This window comes from Engystomops pustulosus, chromosome 1, assembly GCF_040894005.1.
Source record: "Engystomops pustulosus chromosome 1, aEngPut4.maternal, whole genome shotgun sequence".
NCBI classification, from domain to species: Eukaryota; Metazoa; Chordata; class Amphibia; order Anura; family Leptodactylidae; genus Engystomops; species Engystomops pustulosus.
Genome location: NC_092411.1, coordinates 230,342,234 through 230,366,151, shown reverse-complemented (window position 1 = coordinate 230,366,151; position 23,918 = coordinate 230,342,234). Strand labels below are relative to the sequence as shown.

The window sequence follows — 23,918 nt, the reverse complement described above, 5'->3', positions numbered from 1 at the left end:
CCATTCTTCTCAGCTGAACAATACATGTTTGAAGAGTGCGGCCTCCTCCTTCCACATGCAGGAAAGTGTCTGTGCTGATCCATTATATGCCTCACCCTGTTGTGTAGGAAGTATAAACACTGGGCTAATATTCATACAAAGACTGTAAAATTCTGCGATTCAGAAGAACAGGAGAGTCCCAGAAATCTTTCTATAGCCCCATCATATTCTGCAGCGCTTTACAGAACATGGAGTACATATACAAAGGAAATCAGACATTACAGCGCAATAACAATAGGAAAGAAGGGACTTGGCTTACAAGCTAAGGAAGAAGGGGTGACGCATGCGACTGCATGTCTTTCTACAGGCATCCACAGCGTTTAGTCTTTTTGCTCATTTCTCCTTTACAGTGGAGATTAATTAAGTTGGATGATCTGAGGCTGGACCCTTCGTATGATCCCGCTGCTGAGGACCGGCTGAACATAGCAGCGTCATTACTAATGACACTATCGGAATATGGATGAGTCCATAAACTGAATATATCTGAATGGAAAAGTCTTACAGATGTATATGCTGCTTCTTTTGTATGAAACCGCACAAAAACAGAGGCTGTTGACACAAGTGGTGTTTTTTAAATTCATTTTTTAGACGCAGCATCTTTGCTTCATTTGTCTTCAAATGGGATTCACAATTTAGTGTCTCCAGTTTGCGGTTTTGTCTATTGTGTTGAGGAGGTGCGCTTGTAATTGCATTTTTTTTTTTAACTCATTCAATCACACGCACAAACAGCAGGGAGCACAAGATTTAAAAGCAAGAACCAAAATCCAACATGACACTGCGTTTTCTTGAATACTAAGGAACGGATCTAGTCAATTAACCCACATCAAGCATTAAACTTTAAAAAAAAAAAAAAAAAAAAAGAAAATTTCCACCTTTAAATACGTTCACCTAAATGCCACATGTGTTACTTGCCATTAGGAAAGTCATTAGGTGAATGTGGATATATGCACTAGATACTGTACTGGTGTAAAGGCAATGCAGTGTACATCCACTTTAATGTTCTTCGGACACACTTCATAGTTGTCGGTTATCTCTCCTGACTTCCACATGTGTGTGCAGCTTAGGCCTTGTGTTGACTGTGGGTAGATCTGCCGCTAGACTCCCCAGGTAGCCCCTTATCTCATGTACATATATGTACAAGAGGACCAGCTTACCCATGAACAGTCTCTTATCTTTGCACGGATCTCCTCTCTGCTGAAGGTTAGAAAAAAAGGAATCCCGATCCAACAAATGTAAAAAAACATGTACCTTACTTTTTTTTAAAGTGTGCATGTTCAGTAAATACATCCAGAAGTCTGCGCCATTCAGGTGGTGTTACCACCCATAATCATAATCGGTCATGAATGGTGGTAATACCAACTGAAACGCATAGACTTCCGGATGTTTTTACTGAACATGCACACCCGAAAATAAAATAAAGCACAGATTTTGTTCACATTTACTGGATAGTGAGTCGTCTTTTTGGACCTTATCACATGTACAGCTTAGATCAGTGGTGGTGGAGGTGACACTCTATGTTGGGCATACAGCTCTCCATCCAAGCACAGAGTTCACCAGACAGAACACAGGACCTCCTCCTGCAGTCCCAGGTAAACCCAGCGCCATTTTAAAGCAACACATCCTTGGCTGCCTGGGACAACTTAAGGAGTTCGGAGATGCAGACAGAACTGGATCATTATTAGATCTCCTGCTCCAGACCCCACGATTCTTTGTGTTCAAGGGATCCTTGGGACAACAATATGATTGAAAGCTGCGACAAGGAAGGAGCAATATGTTACTACTGTAATTGCAATGTTGGCACTTTCAGATATATAAGTTGGTTTTGGTTGTTTGGGCACTCAGTCTCTAAAGGTTTTCCATAACTGCCTTAGATGGTTGATGTTTCCTGATGAAATTGACATTTATCTAATATTTATAGCCATCAATAGTCCGTTATAGTAAGAGGGAAAATTGGATGTACAAAATCTATGGTTTGAAAGGCACTGCAGGGGACCATGAGTGGTAAATACAGATAACAATAGGCACTGGTGAAAGGCAATAGTGTATGTGTGCGTATATTATACAAATGCATAATGGATTGTGTCACATAGACAGTGGTGGGAGTTGTACTGTATGCGACTAGGCTTGTCCCCACATGTAGTTCTGGTTATCAGATAATAGAGGAATGTAACGCTGGCTTTGGGATGGCTCAGGTTCCATGTTATCTCTCCCCTGTATTATAACATGATGCTGTATCCTGCCACCAGGCAAAACAAGTCGCTGCAGCAGCCCGGGCCATGGCAGGCGGGTGTGAGTATCGGGTCCCTTTATAGAAAAAAGTTGTAGTTCTAGATGTGCACTTCATATATACAACATAGGTGGTGCCTTTGAGAGTGGACAGTCAATCTGTTCTCAGTAGTAGCATAGGAATAAACCTATTTGTAGAGCAGCTGCTGTGTGAAGAGATCCATAGAGAGCTTCCTTCCAGTATGGATACATGTCTGCTCTATATGATCACTGGAAACCAAAGATTTCAGCGGATAAAAGTATCAGTAAATGACCACATTATGCCCATTTGGATTGCTATATTACATGTGTATGGAAGAGAGCTATTGTGCATATCATAGGCCTGTGTGTCATTGGAGGGTGAGGTCCACTGATAAAGACCCAAACCCAAAATGACTGACAGTAATCCTAGAAATTGTGATATCTCAATGTATTGAATATATTCACTCCTAAAGACTCCATCTAAAAAGACCAACACCTACAACTGGAGACCTGGGCACATAACATTACCCAATAATTCTAAACTATTCTCAAAAATATGACCCAGTGAATGGAGATGTGTGCTAGCCATTGAAGCCACAGCTGCTAACACGCATCCAAAATACCTGAACGTGTGCAGAATAGATGTCTTGTAACATCTGCCGGATTCTGGATTGTATGCTGTATCCTTGCCTATTCCTAGCATCAGTGGTTGGTAAAGCTCTATAAAGGGGCCAGGTTTAGATAAAAATAACCTAGATGGGTCTTGCTTCTGTCTCTGTCAGCGGAATGAGAGGTTCATCATTATGTATGTTCCTCTGTGCTTATTGCACACATATTGAGGTACCAGGGAAGCAGGAGAGTGTCTGGCAGATTAGGGTTAATGCATTTCTCTGTAATCTCTCAGCTCCAGTAACACTTCCAGCACAGGTGTGTGAAGAGCTCCCATGGCTCTGCCTCCCAGGTCCCACCCTGACTAGAGGTGCTAAGTAGATACTCCCCTCCTCCTCCTCCTGGCAGGCAGTGGGGGTTGGGGGGACACAGATCCATGAACACTGGTGATGATGAACAAGTTTACATTCCAGGCCTGAGAAGTGACATTCCGGCTGTAGCTGACGTGCAGAGGAGGAATGTGAAATGGGAGGCCCTGAGTAGGGAGCAGTGGTGACAGCACATCCAGTAGTAGTAGCTTCTGGATTACACCACTGCTTCCTTCAGGATTGACTAGCTTTAAAGCAGCTGCACAGCAACGCCCTGCTCTCTGTGGGAAGATTTACATACAGAGACATTTCATTATCTCTATGGCTGCAGAAAGTAGAGAGAATCTTGGATGCCCTTCCATGTTCCTGGAGACGTCATCTCTGGGAGACTCTGCTTGCAATGCTTAGTTCTCCGGGGTCCGGCGTGGACGGCTTTGAAGGAAGGGCTTGGATTGCGTTTGTCCTCCAGTTTATTTGGAAGCCGTGTCTGATATTTCCTCTTCTCAACATGGAACTTATTTGATTGCTGTGTTCTCTGGATAATAACTTTCAGAACTGTGGTAGAACACCCACTATCCAGGATTGTACAGAACCTTATAATGTAGGTAGTAGGAGATTTGCAGCGGGGAAATTCTTTTTTTTTTTTATCAATACACCCCCTTTTTTTGTTCCCTATGTATATAGTTTTTAGGGGCTAATGAAATACCCTACAGCTGTAGAGCATATACAGAGGTAAGTTCTCATTTATGTGTAATACCCTGAATGTTCCTTATCACTGCTATTGCTTATGGAATATATTGTCCTAGAGAGTCTCATAAACTTTTTGGGTTATGCGTGATTTGCAAAACTTACTTTCAAGGTTGAAAGGGAATTCTGGGCTTTTAGGGGTCATAAGGAATTTATATGAAATAACTGCATTGGTGAGAGGTGCTAGACGGGTGGGGACCAATGTGACCTCCCTTTAATATCCCAAACTTTATGCAATACAGAGATTTAATGCATAATTTATTAAGTTTTTTTTCTACAGAATAAACTTCCCTTGCATTATCTGTATCGGTTTATAATATGTTAACTATTTGCTAAGACAAGGTGCAGCTGCATTGCTGAACCCTGAACTCCTAGCAGTTCACAGTATCTTAAAAGTGTGGCCTCTGGTGCAAAGGTCACCTCATACTGCAAATATATGGCGCTAAACTGGAGTGTTATAGCTTATTTACCCTCAAATTAATATATATACCGGTATATGTGGTAGGAGAATCAGGTGTCTTTCCCTTGCTCCTCATAGTGTGGAGTTGCTTGGAATTTAATTCCCCATAAAGTTGGAGTCTTCCTAATATCCCCAAATGTCAACATTTTCTTCATATGTAGTTTGATAAATTCACCTTTTGATCTGGCAATACTGCAGTCTGGACCCATTCAGGGCTTTACATTCAGGTTTAATTTTTTTATTTACCATAATACAAATAATATCTTGATTGTATTTAAACCTTCCATAAACAATTGTGCTCAGATCTGCTGGGAAACAGCTTGGAAAAACCAACCACAAAATACCAAGTGCTGAATCCCATTGGCCATAGAGTCATTTTGCCAATTATGAATAGGATTTTTTTTTTCAATCCCTGCTCACTAAGATGTAACATCTGACAGCTGCAGTGTTGAATGTGAACGGGGTCTTGCATTACAACAAGGAATAGACAAAATGAAACTGAGGGAAGCGCAGATCTGCAGCAGCTCAGTGAAAGGATTTGCTCCTTGAATCAGTCTTCCTCGGCTCTCCGGCCTTCCCTTAATCATGCTGCTTGTTGCGTCTTGTAAGGAGGGCAGGGCAGCTGCTGTGAAGAGTGTGGAAAGAAGGTAATAATCTCTTATATGAAAACTGGATTAAACATGAATTCTTTGTTGTATCTCCACTTTTGCACCCCCATTTTCATTCACATAAACTGCAGCCGTTACTGGTTATTTACTCACTGATTACCTCCTAATTACTCTTTATAATTGGCTGCTTTAGTTGTAGGTGACTTTGAGATCTGTTCTGGGATTGAAGTGAAGTATAGGCTTGTTCACACAAGTTTTGAGGCCTCTTTGTCCGGTCATTTGTGTAGTAGGTCTGCTGGTCATTGTCTATGGGATTATCGATCAACCATGAAAGCAGCTGAGTAGCCACAAGGATGATATTAATACACATCTACATATTTATAATGCTAGGATGCTAAATGTAGTCTCATTTCATGCCTGACCTGCAGGCAACACCTTATAAAGGTGAGCTGAGCAGATTGTATATGGTGCCCTGTCTGCAGGGAGCATGTTATAGAGCAGGAAGAGCTGAGCAGATTGTATGCAGTGCCCTGTCTGCAGAGATCATGTTATAGAGCAGGAAGAGCTGAGCAGATTGTATGCAGTGCCCTGTCTGCAGGGAGCATGTTATATAGCAGGATGAGCTGCACAGATTGTATGCAGTGCCCCGTCTGCAGGGAGCATGTTATATAGCAGGATGAGCTGAGCAGATTGTATGCAGTGCCCTGTCTGCAGGGAGCATGTTATATAGCAGGATGAGCTGCACAGATTGAATGTAGTGCCCCGTCTGCAGGGAGCATGTTATATAGCAGGATGAGCTGAGCAGATTGAATGTAGTGCCCTGTCTGCAGGGAGCATGTTATAGAGCAGGATGAGCTGAGCAGATTGAATGTAGTGCCCTGTCTGCAGGGAGCATGTTATAGAGCAGTAAGAGCTGAGCAGATTGTACATAGTAAACACTCTCCAGGCAGCATGTTATAGAGCAGGAACAGATTGGATAGCAGATTTGTGAAATGATTCCGTATAACTTGGCATTTATTCCAGTATACTGTCAGCCAATATTTTAAGTTGTTTCACTTCTTTTAATGAGATAAGTAAAAGGTGCTTTCTTCTTTCTATACTTAAATTCAGTGCTTTGTGAATAGAGCCACACCTGGAAAAGGGATTGTTGATAAATCTGCTTGGCAAACAATGTTCAGCTTTTTGTAATTCTTGTCAAACAGTTTTGATGTGAAAATTCCCATCAGCTCCAGAATAAATAACTGTGAAAATAAAGAGTTATTTCTGTATTGTCACATGTCTTCAGACCTCGTACAGGCCGTCATGCAGTTATGTAATAAGAGTAATGCCATGAATCCTAAGGCAAGTGAAGAAAACTCCCAGCTTCTTCTTCATTGGGGACATTTATCAGGGCTTCTACCCAAGAAAACTGGCATAGAAACCCTAAAACTGTTATGCCTCATAAACCTGCAGACATTGTGATAATTATCCCCTTTACGCCAGCCCCAATGCCAAGGGGACATGAAGGGATGCACAGCCGGCGGCAGAGTGGGCTGTGTACATGCTGCAGCCCGTTCACAGGCTGTGGCATACACCAGGTAGGACCTGGCATAGAGATTTACGCTGCTTGGCAGCCCTCTTATGCATCAGGAGGCTTAAAGGAAACCTACCATTTCAAATGGTCGGTGTAAGCTGTAACTACCGAGCACCAGCTCAGGGTGAGCTGGTGCCGGTGCTTACTTTCGTTAGTGTTATTAACCGCTGTATCGCGGTTTTAACACTTTTTAAAGTTTATAGCAGAAGCTGCTTCAGCGCTGGTAGGTTTCATTTAAAGGACATCTACCACCAGGATGAGTGACTGTATGCAAATGAGCCTGGTGGTTGATGCCCTATAAGCCACTTGAAAATCCTACCTAAGTATCCGGGAGTAACTTTGTTAGACCAAATTTCTTTTGGTCTACTTTCCGCCAATTTACAGCACCAGTTTACGACACATATTAATTGCCAAAGCCATGCCCCCTTTTTGGAGAAGAGTCGGAGCAGGTGGAAAGTCATTTTTTTTCTGGCGCCACAAGCTAATAAATAGGTCGGAGTGCAGAACATGCGGTGAGAGCGCCAAAGAGCTGTCGGAAACGCCATAGTAAATGTCCCCCATTGTGTTTGTATTACATCTTGAAAACAATTCAAACGCAATAGGGAGGTGCTTGGTGCGATTGTACTCCCATTGAACGAGCAACACATGTAAACATTACATAACACGTAGTGCTCGCTATCAATTGCATTTGTATCAGTCTAAATGCATTAGTGACTATGCCAAACCCCTCTCTGTTGTGTTATAAAAACGCATTTCAAATGCAGCCTTAAAGCAAATATAACATCAAAATCCATCATGATAAACCAAGGTAATATAGGACTGTGGTAATATTCTTATATTTGTTATCCATTGCCTCCTTTCTAAAATCAACTTTTACATTATGCTAATAAGCCAGAAGGTTTTGAGTTCTGCAGATTCACAGGCTGTTACAATGAGCAGAACATGTTTCCCTATCCCCCCTGCCTCTGAATGTATAATCTAGCAGCAGCAGGAATTGCAGGTAAAGGGGAGACCTGATTTGCCATTGTAATAGCCTGTGAATATACAGCACAGTGGGGCTCGGGAAACACCCACTAGAGTCCTACAGGGTTATTAGCTTCATTTTAAAAGTTTATTTTAGATGAAAGGAGGCTTTGAATAATAAACATGTACACAATGCAGAACGCCGTGTGCTTGTTGACGATTGCGAGCATTTCACCAGAAATACACATGCGATAGAGTCGAACCCTGTCCCCAGGCGTTTGCATTGCATTTGTTAACGTAATGCAAACGCCACGTGTGAGCGCTGTTTTGCAGCATGGATTGCTGTGGAATAATGGGGGCTATTTAAAAAATTCTAACTGTTCTGGAATCAGTGAAGGGGCACGGATGATGTGATGTGAAGAGCTGCAGTTGGTGGTAGAATCACTTGGGGGCTGTGCGTTGCATACAATGCACTATGTTTGTGTAGGGTCTGGTGTGACTGTAACTGTGCATCACTGCTCAACTAAAATGCACAAAGAATAGCACTGCAAGCAGACCTTTATAGAAAACACCCCCCATACAATCTGCTTCCTGAAATGGAGAGGGAATCTTGTACCACCATTGTTAGTCTGAGGTCATACACTCTCCCCTCCCCCCTGGTAAGAACAGACTTGGCTGTCCTGTTGCATTCCTGTAGTAGGTATTTACTACAGCCTATCAAATGATACAACTAAGCCAGAACGAGACTTCAAAAGCAATGTATGAATAAATCATAGCTTTATCAGAAAAAAAACCCCCTCATTTTCTTTCCAAATGTTTTTTAAATTCTCATTAAAATTACTACTGTAATAATACCAGGATCCAAAGAGGGGTCAGAGCTTTATAACAAATTCCTGATTAAGTAAAGCATTTTGAAAAGGAAAACCTATCAAAAAAGTTTGATTAGCTGCATTCTTCACTCTGTGCATGTCGGTAGACGCTCCTCCAGTAGAACATATGGTTGTATTTTATGCAGACCTATTTGTCAAGCCCTCGGCAGAAACAAACTCATTCAGGATCCCTCTCGTACACACAGAGCACACCCTGTTCAAATTATGAAAGTTCACATGAGGATATTCTTATTACATGATATAGTAACCCATATGCTGCCTTATTGCTTTATGTATGAGCTCGGAATATAAGGGAAGAATGGTAGATACAACAACAATAATAAATAATTACATGTAAAAAAAATCCTGTAGCTGAATTCCGAAATCTCACCTAAACAATCAAACTAATGGGCGAGTCCTTAGAAACCAGTCTAGTTACTTGCACTGAGTTGTTCTGCTACTTTCCTAATCTTTTTACATGAAATACCAAAAAGCCATGTTTGTAAATCCCCCCTCCCCCAAAGGTGGATGAGGTGTGTCCCCTCCTCTAACTCGACTGGTTACTAGCTTTCTTCTAAACCTGGTAATTGGGCAAAATTGTCCATTTGAAGATAAAATGTACAAAATAATTCATGTTTTCATAAAGCCAATAGTTTGGTATCATCAATTTAGTAGTCATACGAGGTCATTCCCGTTTAGTGGAGGCTATTTTCACAGTGAAAGCCACTTCTTACATTGATGCCTGCAGCATTTCCTGGTGAAAGAAGATCAAGTATTCAAGACCTTTCTTTTTCACTGAGAGGTCAGATACTTGCCCTCTGCCCTTTCCATTTTCAGCTTTAGGGTCAGCTACTGTTGAGTGAACTTTCTGCTTTATATATTTAGATTATAAAGTGACTATGTTTCTTTGGGCAGAAGGTTCTGTCAGGGGTAAGATGTCCATCCATGGGCTGACAAAGAACTACACTCACGATAGCTGAGAAGTTATTTCTGTGTTTGTGTATAGATGGAAGTAGGAAGATGATGGGAGTGGAAGAAGCTATCACGTAAAAGCCAACCACTGATTTAATCATTCGAGCCAACAACTGGCAGTGTTATTATTGTGCAGATATAAAGCTGCAGAGAGAAATTAGTACAAAGCTAGACACCCGGCAGAAAAAGCATCGCAATCCTGCTACTCTAATAAATAGGCAGATATTACAGTGTCAACCCTGCTCTATTATTCATTCAGCATATTCTTCTAAGAACCTCTGACCGTGTTTATAGAGGTGTTTTTTTTATTTCTTGGGGTGGGGTTGGGGGAGGGGGGTGTTGGTAGACCTTTTCTTTAAAGGTTTTCTCCTTATTGTATAAACCAGACTCTGTCTTAGGCTTACTAAGCACCTAATTTTGCCACAAAAAACTATGAAAACGTGTTGACTGGAGTATTAGCCTACGGTGGGAAATGCAGCAACTAATCTTTTAATAAAATGTTCAGCAGCAGCCTCCCCTCATCAATAAAATGCCCAGCAGAGCCCCCTTTAAAAAATTGTCCAGCAGTTTCCCCCTTTACAAAACATGTCCAGTCTTGACCCCCTTCAAAGAAATGTCCAGCAGTGTCCCCCTTTTAAAAAACAATTTCCAGCAGAACCTTTTTCATGATAAAATAATAAACTCAGCACTCTCCCTCCCGGCCTCGTCTTCTCCCTCCCGGCCTCGTCTTCTCCCTCCCGGCCTCGTCTTCTCCCTCCCGGCCTCGTCTTCTCCCTCCCGGCCTCGTCTTCTCCCTCCCGGCCTCGTCTTCTCCCTCCCGGCCTCGTCTTCTCCCTCCCGGCCTCGTCTTCTCCCTCCCGGCCTCGTCTTCTCCCTCCCGGCCTCGTCTTCTCCCTCCCGGAGCAATGTGTATGCTGAGTGGAGAAGACGAAAAGAGGACACCATGGGTGAGTGCTGGAGATGGGTATTCATTTTTTTACTCTTGGGTAATGAAAATGAAAAGAATTAAAACGCCAATCAAAAAAAAATTAATGTACCGGTAATAAATAAAATTCTGACTACTTCTAATAATCTTTCTGCCCCATCCCCCCAACACTTCTGAGTTCTTCTTATTTGATGTATACTAGGCAAACCCAACTTGCCATAACTATCACAGAGGGACACTTCAAGGCTACAGAAACACAAGACATACAGTATCCACTTGTTATTACAATAAAAAATATTGCTTATGAATTCCATATGAACCCAAACAACTTTAAGCTTTGTGTGCATTGAGGCGTTTGGTCACATCCTTGTCTTTACATGTCCTGTCAGTCACATGAGAGTAGTGAGAATATGTATTGATCTGGTAAATTTAATTTCCTCTTACGCTCTTAGGGCTCACAATTCCTTCTCCACCTTCCATTACTGCTGCAAGCTTGTGCTGGTACACAGAGACGTGTTACGATGGCAGGGAGTGGGAGCTGCTTTAAAGACACCTGCAGAAACATAAGCGTTTTATTTCATAGATTCCTCGGTTGGGGAGGAGCTCCAGTTGAGTGAGCAGCCGAAAAAGTTAAAAGTACATATTGATGAGGTTTTGTCAGAATGAGGTCAAGGAGAATGCGGAGTCCTCAAGAGCTGAACTCGTACATTTTTTAATGTTATTATAGCTCAACTGTTCTGTCTGTAAAAATCAAGCCCCAAATCTTTGAGTTAGTCGGAAATGAGATCTGACGTCACCTCAACGTTTCTGTCAAGGGTAATTATAGCGTGAGAGTTACTTGTCTAGGAAATAGGGATTTTTTTTGTCTTACAAATACCTGCTTTGTTTCATTGTGTGCGTGCGCCCCAACCTCCCCCACCAGTTTATTAGTATAATTTTGTGTTTCCTATATGTTGTACGGGAACATGTATGGAAAGAGATGTGTATGCACAAGCTGGTGGGTGGCGATGGGTGGACTTTTCCTCTACATTTCTGTAACAGCTATTATAACCAGATTCTGTGGCAGACGTACTTTCATCCTCCCCCCGGCCGCCCTCTTGCTTTCTGAATAGCCGGCTTTGTGCCCTGTTTAGGCTGCCTGGATCTTACGTGTGTGTGTGAAAAGCAAGATTGTCAACCCAGGGGAGGAGTGAAAATAATTTTTCCAGGTCTAAAATGATATTTCTGAGCATTTACTGTGTGGACTAAAAAAGCCACTTTCTATCTGGTTATGTCACTGCATTGTCTGAATTGAGAGCAGATCCCCCTCATATGACAATCACGCTTGGTTATTCAGTGCTTTATCTATGTGAACCGCACTTTTTAATGCCATTATTCAGTTTTTTTCCCCCTCTCCTAATTGGGTGGTTATTCCAGTCATTGACAAGCTAATCAACTCCATTTATCAGAGTATGTGTATGGCCAGGCTGAAATGTAATTATGTGTCCTTCCTCTCCAGTGCTGTACATTACAAGGTCATGGTGAACCTTTCAGACAAGTGCCCAAACTACAACCAAAACCTACTTTTAGGTGCCAACACGGCTGTAAAATGTTTCTAACTTCTCTGCCACATCATTCAATCACACTGGAGTCGTAAGAACATCAATACAGTTGAAAAAAAGAAGAAAAATTTGGACGATCATCGTAGCTTCCCTCCAGGTCCCTCCTGAACAGGAAGAATCACGGACTCCAAAGTAGGAGCTCCAGTGATAATCGAGCACTCTCTATAAGTGCTCATTCCTCCTGAAGCCTGTCATTCCTCCTGTTTTTTTTTTTTTTTGCTAGATGCTAAACCAAATACAGGTGCTTATGGATTGGTGGTTTAGTATCCCAAATCATTCTGCTATAGCCGTGTCCATGACTGCTATTAAAAAAAAAATAGGTTTATAATTGTCTAGAGATAAATCTGAGGCTTTTCGGGCATCTCTGGCCATGAACAGTGGTTCTATGAAACTGTTGAAGTACACCTCGGCTTCGTCAGGCTTGTTCCCTATCTACAGCATTATAGAGCGATTTGGGGCACTAAATAACTGACCCATAAAGACATTAGTGTTTTAATGCCCCATATCACCCTGACAGCTTCCCTCTTACACCTCAAGTTTCAGAATGATACCTTTTTGTTTTCTAGCTAAGCAACCATAATATACAGTATGTGATGTGAAAAATCCAAGTAAATAGGCACAAAAAACTGGATTAAGATACTGCCTACAGGGTATAGGCTTTGTCCATACTGTATTCGGCCTTTGCATTGAACTACTATTATCATGTGATCATAGTGTGATGTAGGGTGAAGTTTAGCAGTAAAGTGCAGTAAGCAGGATCTGTCATGTGTCTCGCTCGGTGGCTAGCTCTGACCTAATTTATCATGCTAAATATGTTTTTGATCCAGTAATCGGCTTTTCCTGCTAATCTGGACCTGTGATGTGTCCGGCATAATGGCCGGGCTGCAGTAAGTCACATGCCCGGTGCTGGGGGTGCTATCACACTTTGTAGATTAGAGGAGCCATTTGTTTTAATAACGCTAAATTTAGTCCTGTGTGTGTGTGGAGCCACTGAAGCTCTGAGAGTCATCAATCAATGTGGAAGTGGAGGTCTATTCTTAGTACTTGTTTTTATCAGTACAATATACCTGAGTGCGTGTGGGCGGACTGTATACACAATTCACAGGCCTGGCAGCCGGTGCCGGCAGAAAGATGGCAAGCGCAGCTTGCATGTTCTACTTCACCCAGGCACCCGAGTGCGACCGCCAAAAATAATTCTATTGGAAGCAGCAGAATTATCTGTGAAGCTTGTTTCCTCTTCTTCCTGCAGCTATATACTATTTATTGGTGCACTACTCCGCATGTAACCATTAACTTATTAATCATTTATAGTAGATATATCCTATGGCAGTATATAAATTACCATATATACTCGAGTATAAGCCTAGTTTTTTTAGCACAAAAAATGTGCTGAAAACCCAAACTCGGCTTATACTCGAGTAAAAAATATATATCAAAACTCACCTTTCTGGCTTCCCCCGCTGCTGGCTATATACTGGGGGACATTGGCTGGCAGGCTATATACTGGGGGGGCAGGTGCTGGCTATATATTATGGGGCAGGGTCCGGCAGGCTAAATACTGGGGAGGCTGTGACCAATGCATTTCCCACCCTCGGCTTATACTCAAGTCAATATCTTTTCCCAGGTTTTTGTGGTAAAATTAGGGGCCTCAGCTTATGCTTGGGTCGGCTTGTACTCGAGTATATACGGTACTTTCTTTTTTTAAAATATTCACACAGGGGTATACATACGTGGCCTTCAAAAAGTTGATGCAAAATTGCACTGCAATGGCAAGGACATTGCCCATGATATCCCACTCTATAGACGTCTATACAGAGAACACCTCTCCAAACCTTTGTTTCCCGTTATGAGAATTCTATTCTTACCACACAAATTGGAAATAATTTATTAGGACATGGGTGATATTAGTAGGCTTCTTTCTGCCTGGACTCCTCTTTATATAATCAGTCTTCATTTTGGAGACCACAGTAATTGATTAGAATCTGATGTCTCTGGATGGGAGAATCCCATTATCTTTACATCCATACAGCACTGTGGGATTAGCACAACCAGTGATTCATACCTCTTTAAAGCTATTATCTGAATTGTCAGGTCTATTAGAGATGTTCAACTTGGAAAATTATGCTAATGAGCCTGAAGGGCTTTTAGGGGGTGTTAGCAGATTCCGCAGATTCATAGGCTGTTACATAGTGAAGAGGACCCCACTCCCGATGTGCGCTGAGACATCCTCTGCTGCATGAGTTTCTCTCCCTCCCTCTGCCTGATGTGATCTAAGAGGCTGTGATTCTACAGAAGGTGTGGTCTCTGGTAACACCCCCAGAGCCCTTCTGGCTAATTAGCATAATATTAAACGTTTGATTGTAGAAAGGAGGCGGCCAGGGGGATAACAAATATAAGATGACCACAGTCACGGTGCCTGGATCTATGAGTAAGTGTCCCTGGTTTATCATGATGGATTTTAATAATATGATTTGTAGGATGTGTTCTTATTTCATTGTTTTTATGAAGAAGGTTTCTGACTGTGGGTTTGAGCGATGTGGCAATCTGCCAGTAAGATCCAGTGTGTAAAGAAGTAACATCTGTCCATGAAATATTTCTCTGGGAATATGTGTTCTGTCATCAGGATATCTGCTGAGAAATGCAGAGCATGTGAACAAGAACCATATTTGCCGCCATGGCTTTGGTATCCAGAGACCTTGCTGTTTCTCAAGAATTAGATTATGTTTATTTCTGATCCATGTGCCCTTAATTGTCTAGAAATGGCCTATGTCCATAGATATGATTTCTACTCGCAGCTAATGTTGTTCTTTGTTTGATGTCTCCACAGCTTTGGCAAGAGATCTGCGGGAAGCTTCAGGCGTGGCTGTGAATGCATTGTCTTGGAACCCTCCGAAATGATTGTGGTAAGTGTTTTAATCCTCTATTTCACTCTGCTCCCTGTTTACTCACAGGCCTGTTTATTGTCTTCCCGGAGTAGACACTTTCCTAGTATTAGTTGATAAGTTGTGGGATGGGTGTGGGCCTGGGCTAGTGTGAGAACGTTGGCATTTCAGGAGGAGGAATCGGACCACTTCCTTCCTCAGGGCAAAAACCATCACAATCCCCCTTGTTCTATTCACTGCAAAATTGTTCACATTAGTGCAAAATATATATTAACTCATTCATTGCCTCATAGAAATAACCAGCTTTCAGTGGTAGTAGTAGTTCAGGAGCAGAAAATATAAGTATTTGTATTGTTAAGGCCTTATTAAGACTGCCTTCTGTGGGGATGCATATGCGGCCGAAAATTTGAGGCCGCATATATGTCTCCATAGACGGCAATGACTGCCCGACAATGGCTCTATCTTTCCCCCGTGTCTGTGGCCGTGCGCCGATGTTTTCTATGGATGGGGGAGGGGTTTCCTTCTTTCCAGCGCACGGCCTTAAGGGTACATTCACACGGCTAAATGCTTTTTCTGTCCTGTATTTACAACTGTATTATGGCCACAAATACAGACTGTATGACAAATGTATGTAACTGCACATGGAAGTGCCCTCACAGTGTTCATGGGAGTACATTATATTTGCTTGCTTACACTAGGTTGACTATATGGATGAAAATGAAGAGTATTTCCAGAGACAAGCTTCCCATCGGCAGTCCCGCCGGAGATTTAGAAAGATCAATCAGAAAGGAGAGCGGCAAACAATTATTGATACAGTGGAACCCTATCCAGTTGGAAAACCTCCATTGCCGAGAGGCTACCACACGGTGAGTAACAACATGGTGACTATAAGTTGTAATGTTATGTTGCTTTATCTACTGTATGTTTGATGTACCATGCGCCTACATGTAAGTTTCAGTACCTTTCATTTATGGTAATAGTTACTGGCCACAAATGCTGTGAAACCTTAGCACCTTGCCCATCCTGTTCTGAGGTTCCTAGGAGGTTAAAGATGACATAACTTTTATGATGTTCCTAATTGGCATATCATAAAACTGTGGGGCATTGCCTTTCTATAGTTTCAGGAAATGCTGTTTAGGTAACTAGGATCTAAATAAAAGTCCCTAGTTTTTAGTATATTGGTTATAAGTAAAGTTTTATCATTACTTCAGATGTAATCTACTTGCTGTAGATGTTGATTTATTAAGAGTATCTAAAATCTAAGCTGGTGAACAGTATTTCCTAAAACCATTAGTGACTTCTATTCGGGCATACAAGGTACAGTCAAAAATAGCTCAAAAAAGTGTCATTTAGTTGCTAGGACTGCTGAAATAATACACAGGATGCATAGTTTATGAGCCCGTTGTATTCATGAGTATAGTGAAGCGTTCCACCTGCATGACAGGCAGATATGTATATGTGTCTACACAGTAACCAGTCAGTCATTGGGGAGAGGACGCTCCTCATAAATATGAGTCCTGTATTTTCTCTGAGGTCACATAGTCAACACATATTTGTGCTATTTTAGTTACTTGTATTGACCTGTAGTTTTAAAATGCTACATGGGGAAGCATATTAATCAGATAGATGTACTTGTCCCCAATACTTGATTCCAGAATATTTGATTGGGTACAGTGCATTGGTCTGAGGGGTATATCTTTACTACATTATGGAGGCTCCTATCTGTCACTTCTAGTTGGAACTATTAGAAATGAGCTTTTTCTCCGGTTTCATATGGTTTATTGGCCTGTAAGGATCTGGCATGCTTTGGACATGGGGCTTTCTTAGGAAAGAATCTCCTAGTTTATTACATGTTCATATTGCTTCCAGATGATGGGAAACCCCCCTGATAACATGATCCGTGCTGGAATACAAGGCTTTTTACTTGTTAGTGGCCCTGATACCGTATACACTGTCCCAGATCACATAGAGGAAGGTGATTTGTAAACTATTATTACACATATATTACAACTTTCCTCCTGGTTTTACAGAACTACACTTATTAATCTATAGTCATTTCCCTCTTGTTGGGTTGGGATCTCTGCTTGGATATATTCAGACACCGCAGACTTTTTACAGAGATTGGGTGGGTGAAAGTCTGTGCTATGCGTCTACCTGGAGTGGTTTTGGTGGGCAGTGCATGGATTTCTCTATTCAGAAATACAGGAACGTTTTTATTACAAACCTGCTGCATTTTATATTGTCTGCAACAATCGCTTTTCTGCTACGGTCTTCATCTGAGTATTTAAAGTGTCAGTTACTAACCTCTAAAAGTATTGGGTACTAAAAAATTAAACTTAACTGTGCCGATTTTCTATATGGATTTTGTACATATATATGGAGTTCCTACATGGAATTTGATAGGTTAGACCCTTGCAGAAAATACCCATGTCATCAATGATTTATTGGGGGCAACCTCAGAGACCAACACTGATCTTTATAAAAAATAAAATAAGTGGAGGGGGCGTACGCTTCTGTTTTATTACCATATGGCCCCTAGCTAGTTGTGTACAGGTCCGATGCCAGCCCCATTCACCATTTTCCATGAGTGTTGTATGGCTGAAGCCCTAATGTACTGGAAGAGACCATAAATTAGAGCCGTGGCTTCTTTTTTTCTTAATATCAGTGGGTTTCTCAGAGGCTTGTTCTCCATGATCAAAAATGATGGGATATTGTTGGAATATGTCATCATGTTGAGATGGAAATACTCCTGGAAGTGACTGAACCGATAATTATTTATTCACAAAGAGGATTCAGGCGTTCCTAGGAAAACAGAAGAGCTCAGGAGAGACTGAATGCTGCCAGTGTATGGATGATGTAAGCAGAGAACATGTATTACACAGGGTGTATATAAGGTCAGAGAAGGGGATCCCTAGTGGAGATGGTACAAATTAGTTGGGATTAGGTGTCCTTTATCAAAACAAAACCACAATGGTTCCATTGACCATAGTGGCCAAAAAGGTTAGGGCTATTGTTTCCCAAAATGGGAGGTTGCATGTTTGGTTCGGTTTATATGATTGTATACAGCAGTGAGGTGATATCAGAGGTAGCCTCCATCCTGACTCGTGCTTCCTTCATTTACACCCCTGGCAGCCATGTCCTAGCATAACATGCTGGAGTTTATATGCAAATCATTTATTTTTGGCTGTGTGATAAATAAGGAACAGAATTTGCTATTCGGTAGATCAAGGCTGATGACCTGGGTTTCTCCGATGCAGCGTTGTCACTCTGTGCTGTACCGCTACTAGGTGGCATTTTGGCGTTACATGATTTTCTCCATGTTGAGTACGGTAGTCTGCTTCCATCCTATGTGCTTTTGTCCTGTAGGCATTCGGGATATTTTTGTAGAAGTCTTTAGGAATGTAAGATTTGTCTGATGTTGCTGTTTCCATTGTTGCTTTAGAATGTATTACAGGCACATGATTCATCCGCACAGGTTTATGTTACTGAGCCGAGCCAATGCCTCCATCCGGTACTGCAGATGCATTCATGGGATATCCACTCCACACCTTCCCTTCTTTGTATTCCATTTATAGTCCGTTCCTTATCATCCTACTCTTAAAGGGGTTTGCCATGAACAATATAAAATTTTAATCCCCTAGTCTGCACAATAAAGCTAATTTTTAACCCCCCATTTACAATTGTACTCAGTTTTATTGCTGTTTTAGCTCCTATAACTCAGTGATGGGCAGTGTAAGATTCCAGAGTGTGGATGAAGACTCTCTAAGCAGACTTTTCATGTTATGAGGTCTAAGTATAAAGTATTTTATATGGGGGCATTAGTCCTGTAAGATATATACATTATACAGTATTTTTATTTGCATAAAAAAACCTTCTTTATTTTTATTTTGGCCTTCCCGTAATTCTTCTTTTAAGCAATCATCTAGTCAGTAGGTGCAGTGCCGGCAGGGTGTCTGAGACACGCCTCCTGCCTCCTAATTGGTTTGATTCTGATCTCTTCCACCTCCCTCCAGTGCTGCTCCCTCCTATTGGTTGCTTTGTATAACACAAGTCAATCACATGTTCCGCATGGAGATTAAAGGGGTTGCATCAAACTTGCAAATTATCCTTTATCCACAGAATAGGGGATAACAATCTGATCGGTGAGGGTCTGACTGTTGGGACCACTGCTGATCACAAGAACAGACCCTATCAAGTGCTCAACTATATCCAGCACCCTTCTCTCCAGGATGCAGTGATTGGCTGAATGAGTATTTGTAAGAAGCTGTGGGGTATGGTGTTTGGTCATTCCATGGTACCACTTACAGAAATATTTGTGTACTTATTTGTAGAAATAGAGGTTCCCATTAAAAAGCCCTTCACTTGAACGTCATACCGATTTTTAATTGCATGTCTTGATAATCTTCATCTCTTCCTTTCCTTTCCTATGGCATTCATTTCATTTTGGCTCGCAGGAATGCTCTAAACCTCAGGTATTGTAAATGTTACATGTCTTGTCGTGAGATCAAATTCAAACTGTGTAAGGCTAAGTTCACAAAAGGCACCTTCCCCATTAATTTAAAGGGGTTTATTAAAGTTTATGATATAATTTAATCCTTGGGTGGAATCATCAATACCTGATTGTGGGGTTCAGCTCCCAGCGGCTCCATTCTTCAGGGGTTATTGATGGTTTATACCTGTAAAAGTCCCTTAAGATGAATCCCAATGGTTCTTTTTTCAACCTCACAATATTGACCTGTGCTCGCCAGTTTGTGAACAAGGCCTTACTGCTTTCCACTGATTGTATTTGACTGTGTCCCATGTCTGCCATGTACAATCTGATGAGACCCTGTCGTCATGAAATGCAGTGTAATCTGCAGGCAGCCTTTTATAGAGCAGGTGGAGCAAAGTTGATTTCCGTACATACTTGAGTATAGGCCGACCAGAGTATAAGCCGAGGAAGACGATTTTAACACAAAAAAACTGTGAGAACCTATTGACTTGAGTATAAGCTGAGGGTGTGAAATGCCTTGGTCACAGCTCCCCAGTATATAGCCAGCTGCCTCCTGTATCTAGCCAGTGCCTTTCCCCCAGTATATAGCCAGTACCTTCCCCCCCCCCCCGTATATAGCCAATGCCTGTCCCCTTGTATATAACCAGCAGCCCCCTGTCCATCCTAAACAAAACAAAAACTCTGTACTCACCTTTCTGACACTCCCCACAGGTCCTTTTCTGTCTTCAGCTCTGTCTTCGGGTCCCGCAAGGTGCCGTTGCATATACCATGACGCTTGCAGCTGCAAGCAGCTGACATCATGGCGTATGCGACGCAGCAGCCGGAGCTTCAGAAGACGACCTATGGGGGTGTCTGATAAGTGAATACACAGGGTTTTTTTTTTTCATTGACTTGAAGCCAAATAAGGGTTTTTCAGCACATTTTTTTTTTTTGTGCTGAAAAACTCTGCTTACACTGGAGTATATATGGCGTATAGTTTTGTGGGAAAAATCACAGTATCAGTATTACTCCATGATTGACAGCCATTCCTGTATGGGAGAGCATTTTTAGATGGCAGCTAATCCCGCCCAGGGCTATTAGGGAGTCACATGAATGCAAGTTCTTCTGAATTGTCTGACAACTATCCATCAATCTGCTCTGCTTCTATCCTACATCATGCCGCTTGCAGATCTACTCGGCTGCTCCTGCTTATATAATATACCTATTGCAGGGCAGATATTGGGGTTCCTCTGTAATAGGTTTCTTTAAAGAAAAAAAGTGTGAAATAGAAATTATTTCATTGTGTACTAACAAAGCCCAGTTATGTTTTTGGATCTTCTTAGAACATCTTAGCTTTTCACTGTATAGTCTGAGTAATCCGTAAAAGACAACTTTTCAATGGATCAGTCACAGTCGGGGCACTGACCGATTTTGCTCTTCTCCTAAATGGAAATTGATGGGGCGATTTATCACTGCTCCAATGCCAGTTTTCTGGCGCACAAGCAATGAAATGATGGCAAATGCTTGTGTGCATATATGTATGTATGATACTTGTATTCACATAGTTTATTCTCACTAATACATGGATCATATGCCATGTAGTTGCATTGTGTTGACCAATGGAAGGGGTGGACCGTCCCATAAACCACTGTAAAAGAAGAGGTTGTAAGGGATTACAAGTAAACACTAATGTGATGGATTACAGTCGTATAAATAAATGAGATGCTGCACATTGTTGCTCCCTCTGCCGGGGTCACATCAGCAGTGTATTTGTATGTTTATTAGGTCTTGGGAAATGTCAATTCTTATTATACTCGGAGCTAGGCTGTGCTTTTCACAAAAAACACACACACACACATACATAAGCAGCTGTTTCTCTAGACGTCCTGACCTTTCACAGAGAGGTCAGCCTACGGAGTGTTGAAAATTACATTTATGAAGTTTATTGGATAATTTCACTAAAATAAGAGTGATAAGTATGTGAACTCTTCTGGATGTGAATTTGTAGTATGGCTGTGAAGCTGGGGGTAAGATAACTGGATTTGTCTGTATAAAGTCGCTGTGCTAGTGAGAAAAGCCTGGCTGGTGATAAATGTTCCCCAGATAAGGCGCACTTACCAGTTGTGTGGCTGATAACAATGATTTTTGTCAAGGCAATATTGAGCTATTCTCACAGTACTATAAACACCTATAAACTTTGAGGTGGGGGTGGTGGGGTATATTTAAAGAAAAATAATTTGATTGGTGGAAAATAAATGGGGGATGTCAGTCGTTCTTCTGCATATAAACACTCTCCTATAGAGGAGGAATTCCTTTAGTTCCATTATTTTGAAAAAATAAAAAGATAGACAGCGTTCCATTAACGGCAGTGGTACAAGTTGTAATTGTCCATTGAAATCCATGGACGTTTTAACATATCCGTGTGCAATTGAAACCACAATGACAGAAGTGCGAGGTCAGAACAGAGGAGCGATCAGGGCCTTGGTCGCATGTATTAAAGTGTGGGATTACAGATTTGTTTCTGTGATCATGTCCATGGCATGGTTATATACACAGTACTACATGTATGTGTCATACATGTAGATCAGGGGTCTCAAACTCAATTTACCTGGGGGCCGCTGGAGGTAGATTCTGGGTAAGGCTGGGCCGCATCAAGTTTTCCACACAAAATGCGCTTACAAAATATCATTATTCAGATTCAAATGTCATGGCGTCTCCCAGCGCAAGGAAAGCCCCGAGCTGGGAGACGTGTTTTCTCTATAAACGCGTCCTGTGCACCGAGGGGTCCCAAGCTCCTACCGCACTGAGCCCAGTCAGGGGCTCAGTGCGAAATTTGATAATATGTTCAATGATATCATTTTTAGGACTGTACGACCTTTTGATCACTTTTTATAGATTTTTTTATATTTTTCAAAATGGCAAAAAAGTGCCATTTTCGACTTTGGGCGCTATTTTCCGTAACGGGGTAAAACGCATTGTAAAAAACGTTATTATATTTTGATAGATCGGGCATTTTCGGACGCGTCGATACCTAATGTGTTTATGATTTTTACTGTTTATTTATATTTATGTCAGTTCTAGGGAAAGGGGGGTGATTTGAAATTTAATTTTTTTTTATTCTAATTTTTTTTTTAAAAACTTTTTTTTATTTTTATTTATACTATTTTTCAGACTCCCTAGGGTTCTTTAACCCTAGGTTGTCTGATCGATCCTACCATATACTGCCATACTACAGTATGGCAGTATAAGGGGATTTTCCTCCTCATTCATTACAATGTGCTATCAGCACATTGTAATGAAGGGGTTAAAACGAAACGGAAGACCCGAGGCTACCATGGAGACGGATCGCCGCCCCCAATGACGTCACGGGGAGCGGCGATCCCGGGTAAGATGGCGGCGCCCATGCGCCGCTATCTTTTTGAGGCTGCCGGCAGCTTTGCCGGCAGCCATCGCTGTGAAAGCACCCGCGATCGGTGCTGGCACCGATCGTGGGTGTTACCAGTAAGCCTTTGCTGCAATATGCAGCAAAGACTTACCGGCTATGGAGAGGGCTCAGCCCGTGAGCCCTCTCCATGCAGCGCGACCCGGTTTCCAGGTGGGGGCCGCAAAATGTTGTCCCGCGGGCCGCAGTTGGCCCGCGGGCCGCGAGTTTGAGACCCCTGATGTAGATGGAAAGGAAGTGGTTACACTATAGACTTGTGCTAGTTTTTCCTGGCACTATGTAATATTCCTATATGAATCCATTGCTCCTGTGTAGATGTAAGGGGACGGGGTGTTGTAATATTAGGGTGTCAGGCTGGGATTAGGGGTGTTCTGTGACAAGTGTCTGGGCTCTGCAGAGTAGTAATAGCAGTGTGATGCCAGGCCGGGTGCGGCACCTCAAGCAGCTGAGGTTGCCATGTGAACGCTCGACTGCAGGCTCCACACTGAAATATTCAAGGAAAATTAACCTAGTTTGATGTGAAAAGTGAAGTGAAAACCTGTGAAGAGACTCATAATATCCCGTTTCATGTGCAAGCTTGGCTGGTACCTGCCACTTACCAGGCGCTTTTAATAATACACCCGACATTGAATTTTCTGTAGGTAAAGATGTGATTTCAGTCAGAATATTACACGTCCTGTCATCTGAAGAGGTGTTCTCATGAGGAGAAATAAGAACCTTCATCACTAACCATGAATTATATCGGGGGCCAGATATAATAGGGATTAAAAAGATCCCCTCAATATGTGCCGATTTCTCCTCAAAGGGGCTGATCAGATGTATAGTTTCTATATAGTAAACAGTTGTTATACAATGATCATGTGTCTGCATATAATTTCAGCTGGATTTCTCTGCTAGTCAAGTGCAGAGGAGTTTTACACAGCAATATTAGTGATAGATTTGTAAATCTTCGTTTTTAGGATCCATTTCTGATTATAGTCTACAAATAGTGATGCAAGTTACCAGGATACTGCCCCACCCATGTTTTGTCTTTGATATCTGGTCTGTGCAGGGAGTCCTGTATGATGTGGGGACCCCAACCTCCCCGCATGACTACTGTCTCCCACACCAATCCTGCTTTCACACGGAGGTAGTGACTATGG

At 42.0% G+C, this 23,918-nt stretch overlaps 1 protein-coding gene across 10 annotated transcripts in view; it reads left to right on the top strand.

The window, feature by feature from the left end:
- The window catches only part of RAPGEF2 (Rap guanine nucleotide exchange factor 2), a 144,721-nt gene that overhangs the window by 75,623 nt on the left and 45,180 nt on the right, over positions 1-23,918 (top strand). For 6 of the 10 annotated variants that reach the window (XM_072120453.1, XM_072120483.1, XM_072120470.1 and 3 more), the window contains exons 5-7: positions 14,809-14,884; positions 15,562-15,729; positions 19,318-19,335. In XM_072120453.1, the coding sequence (XP_071976554.1) occupies positions 14,809-14,884; positions 15,562-15,729; positions 19,318-19,335 (262 nt within the window). The other 4 variants (XM_072120461.1, XM_072120446.1, XM_072120500.1 and 1 more) reach the window with 3 other exon arrangements.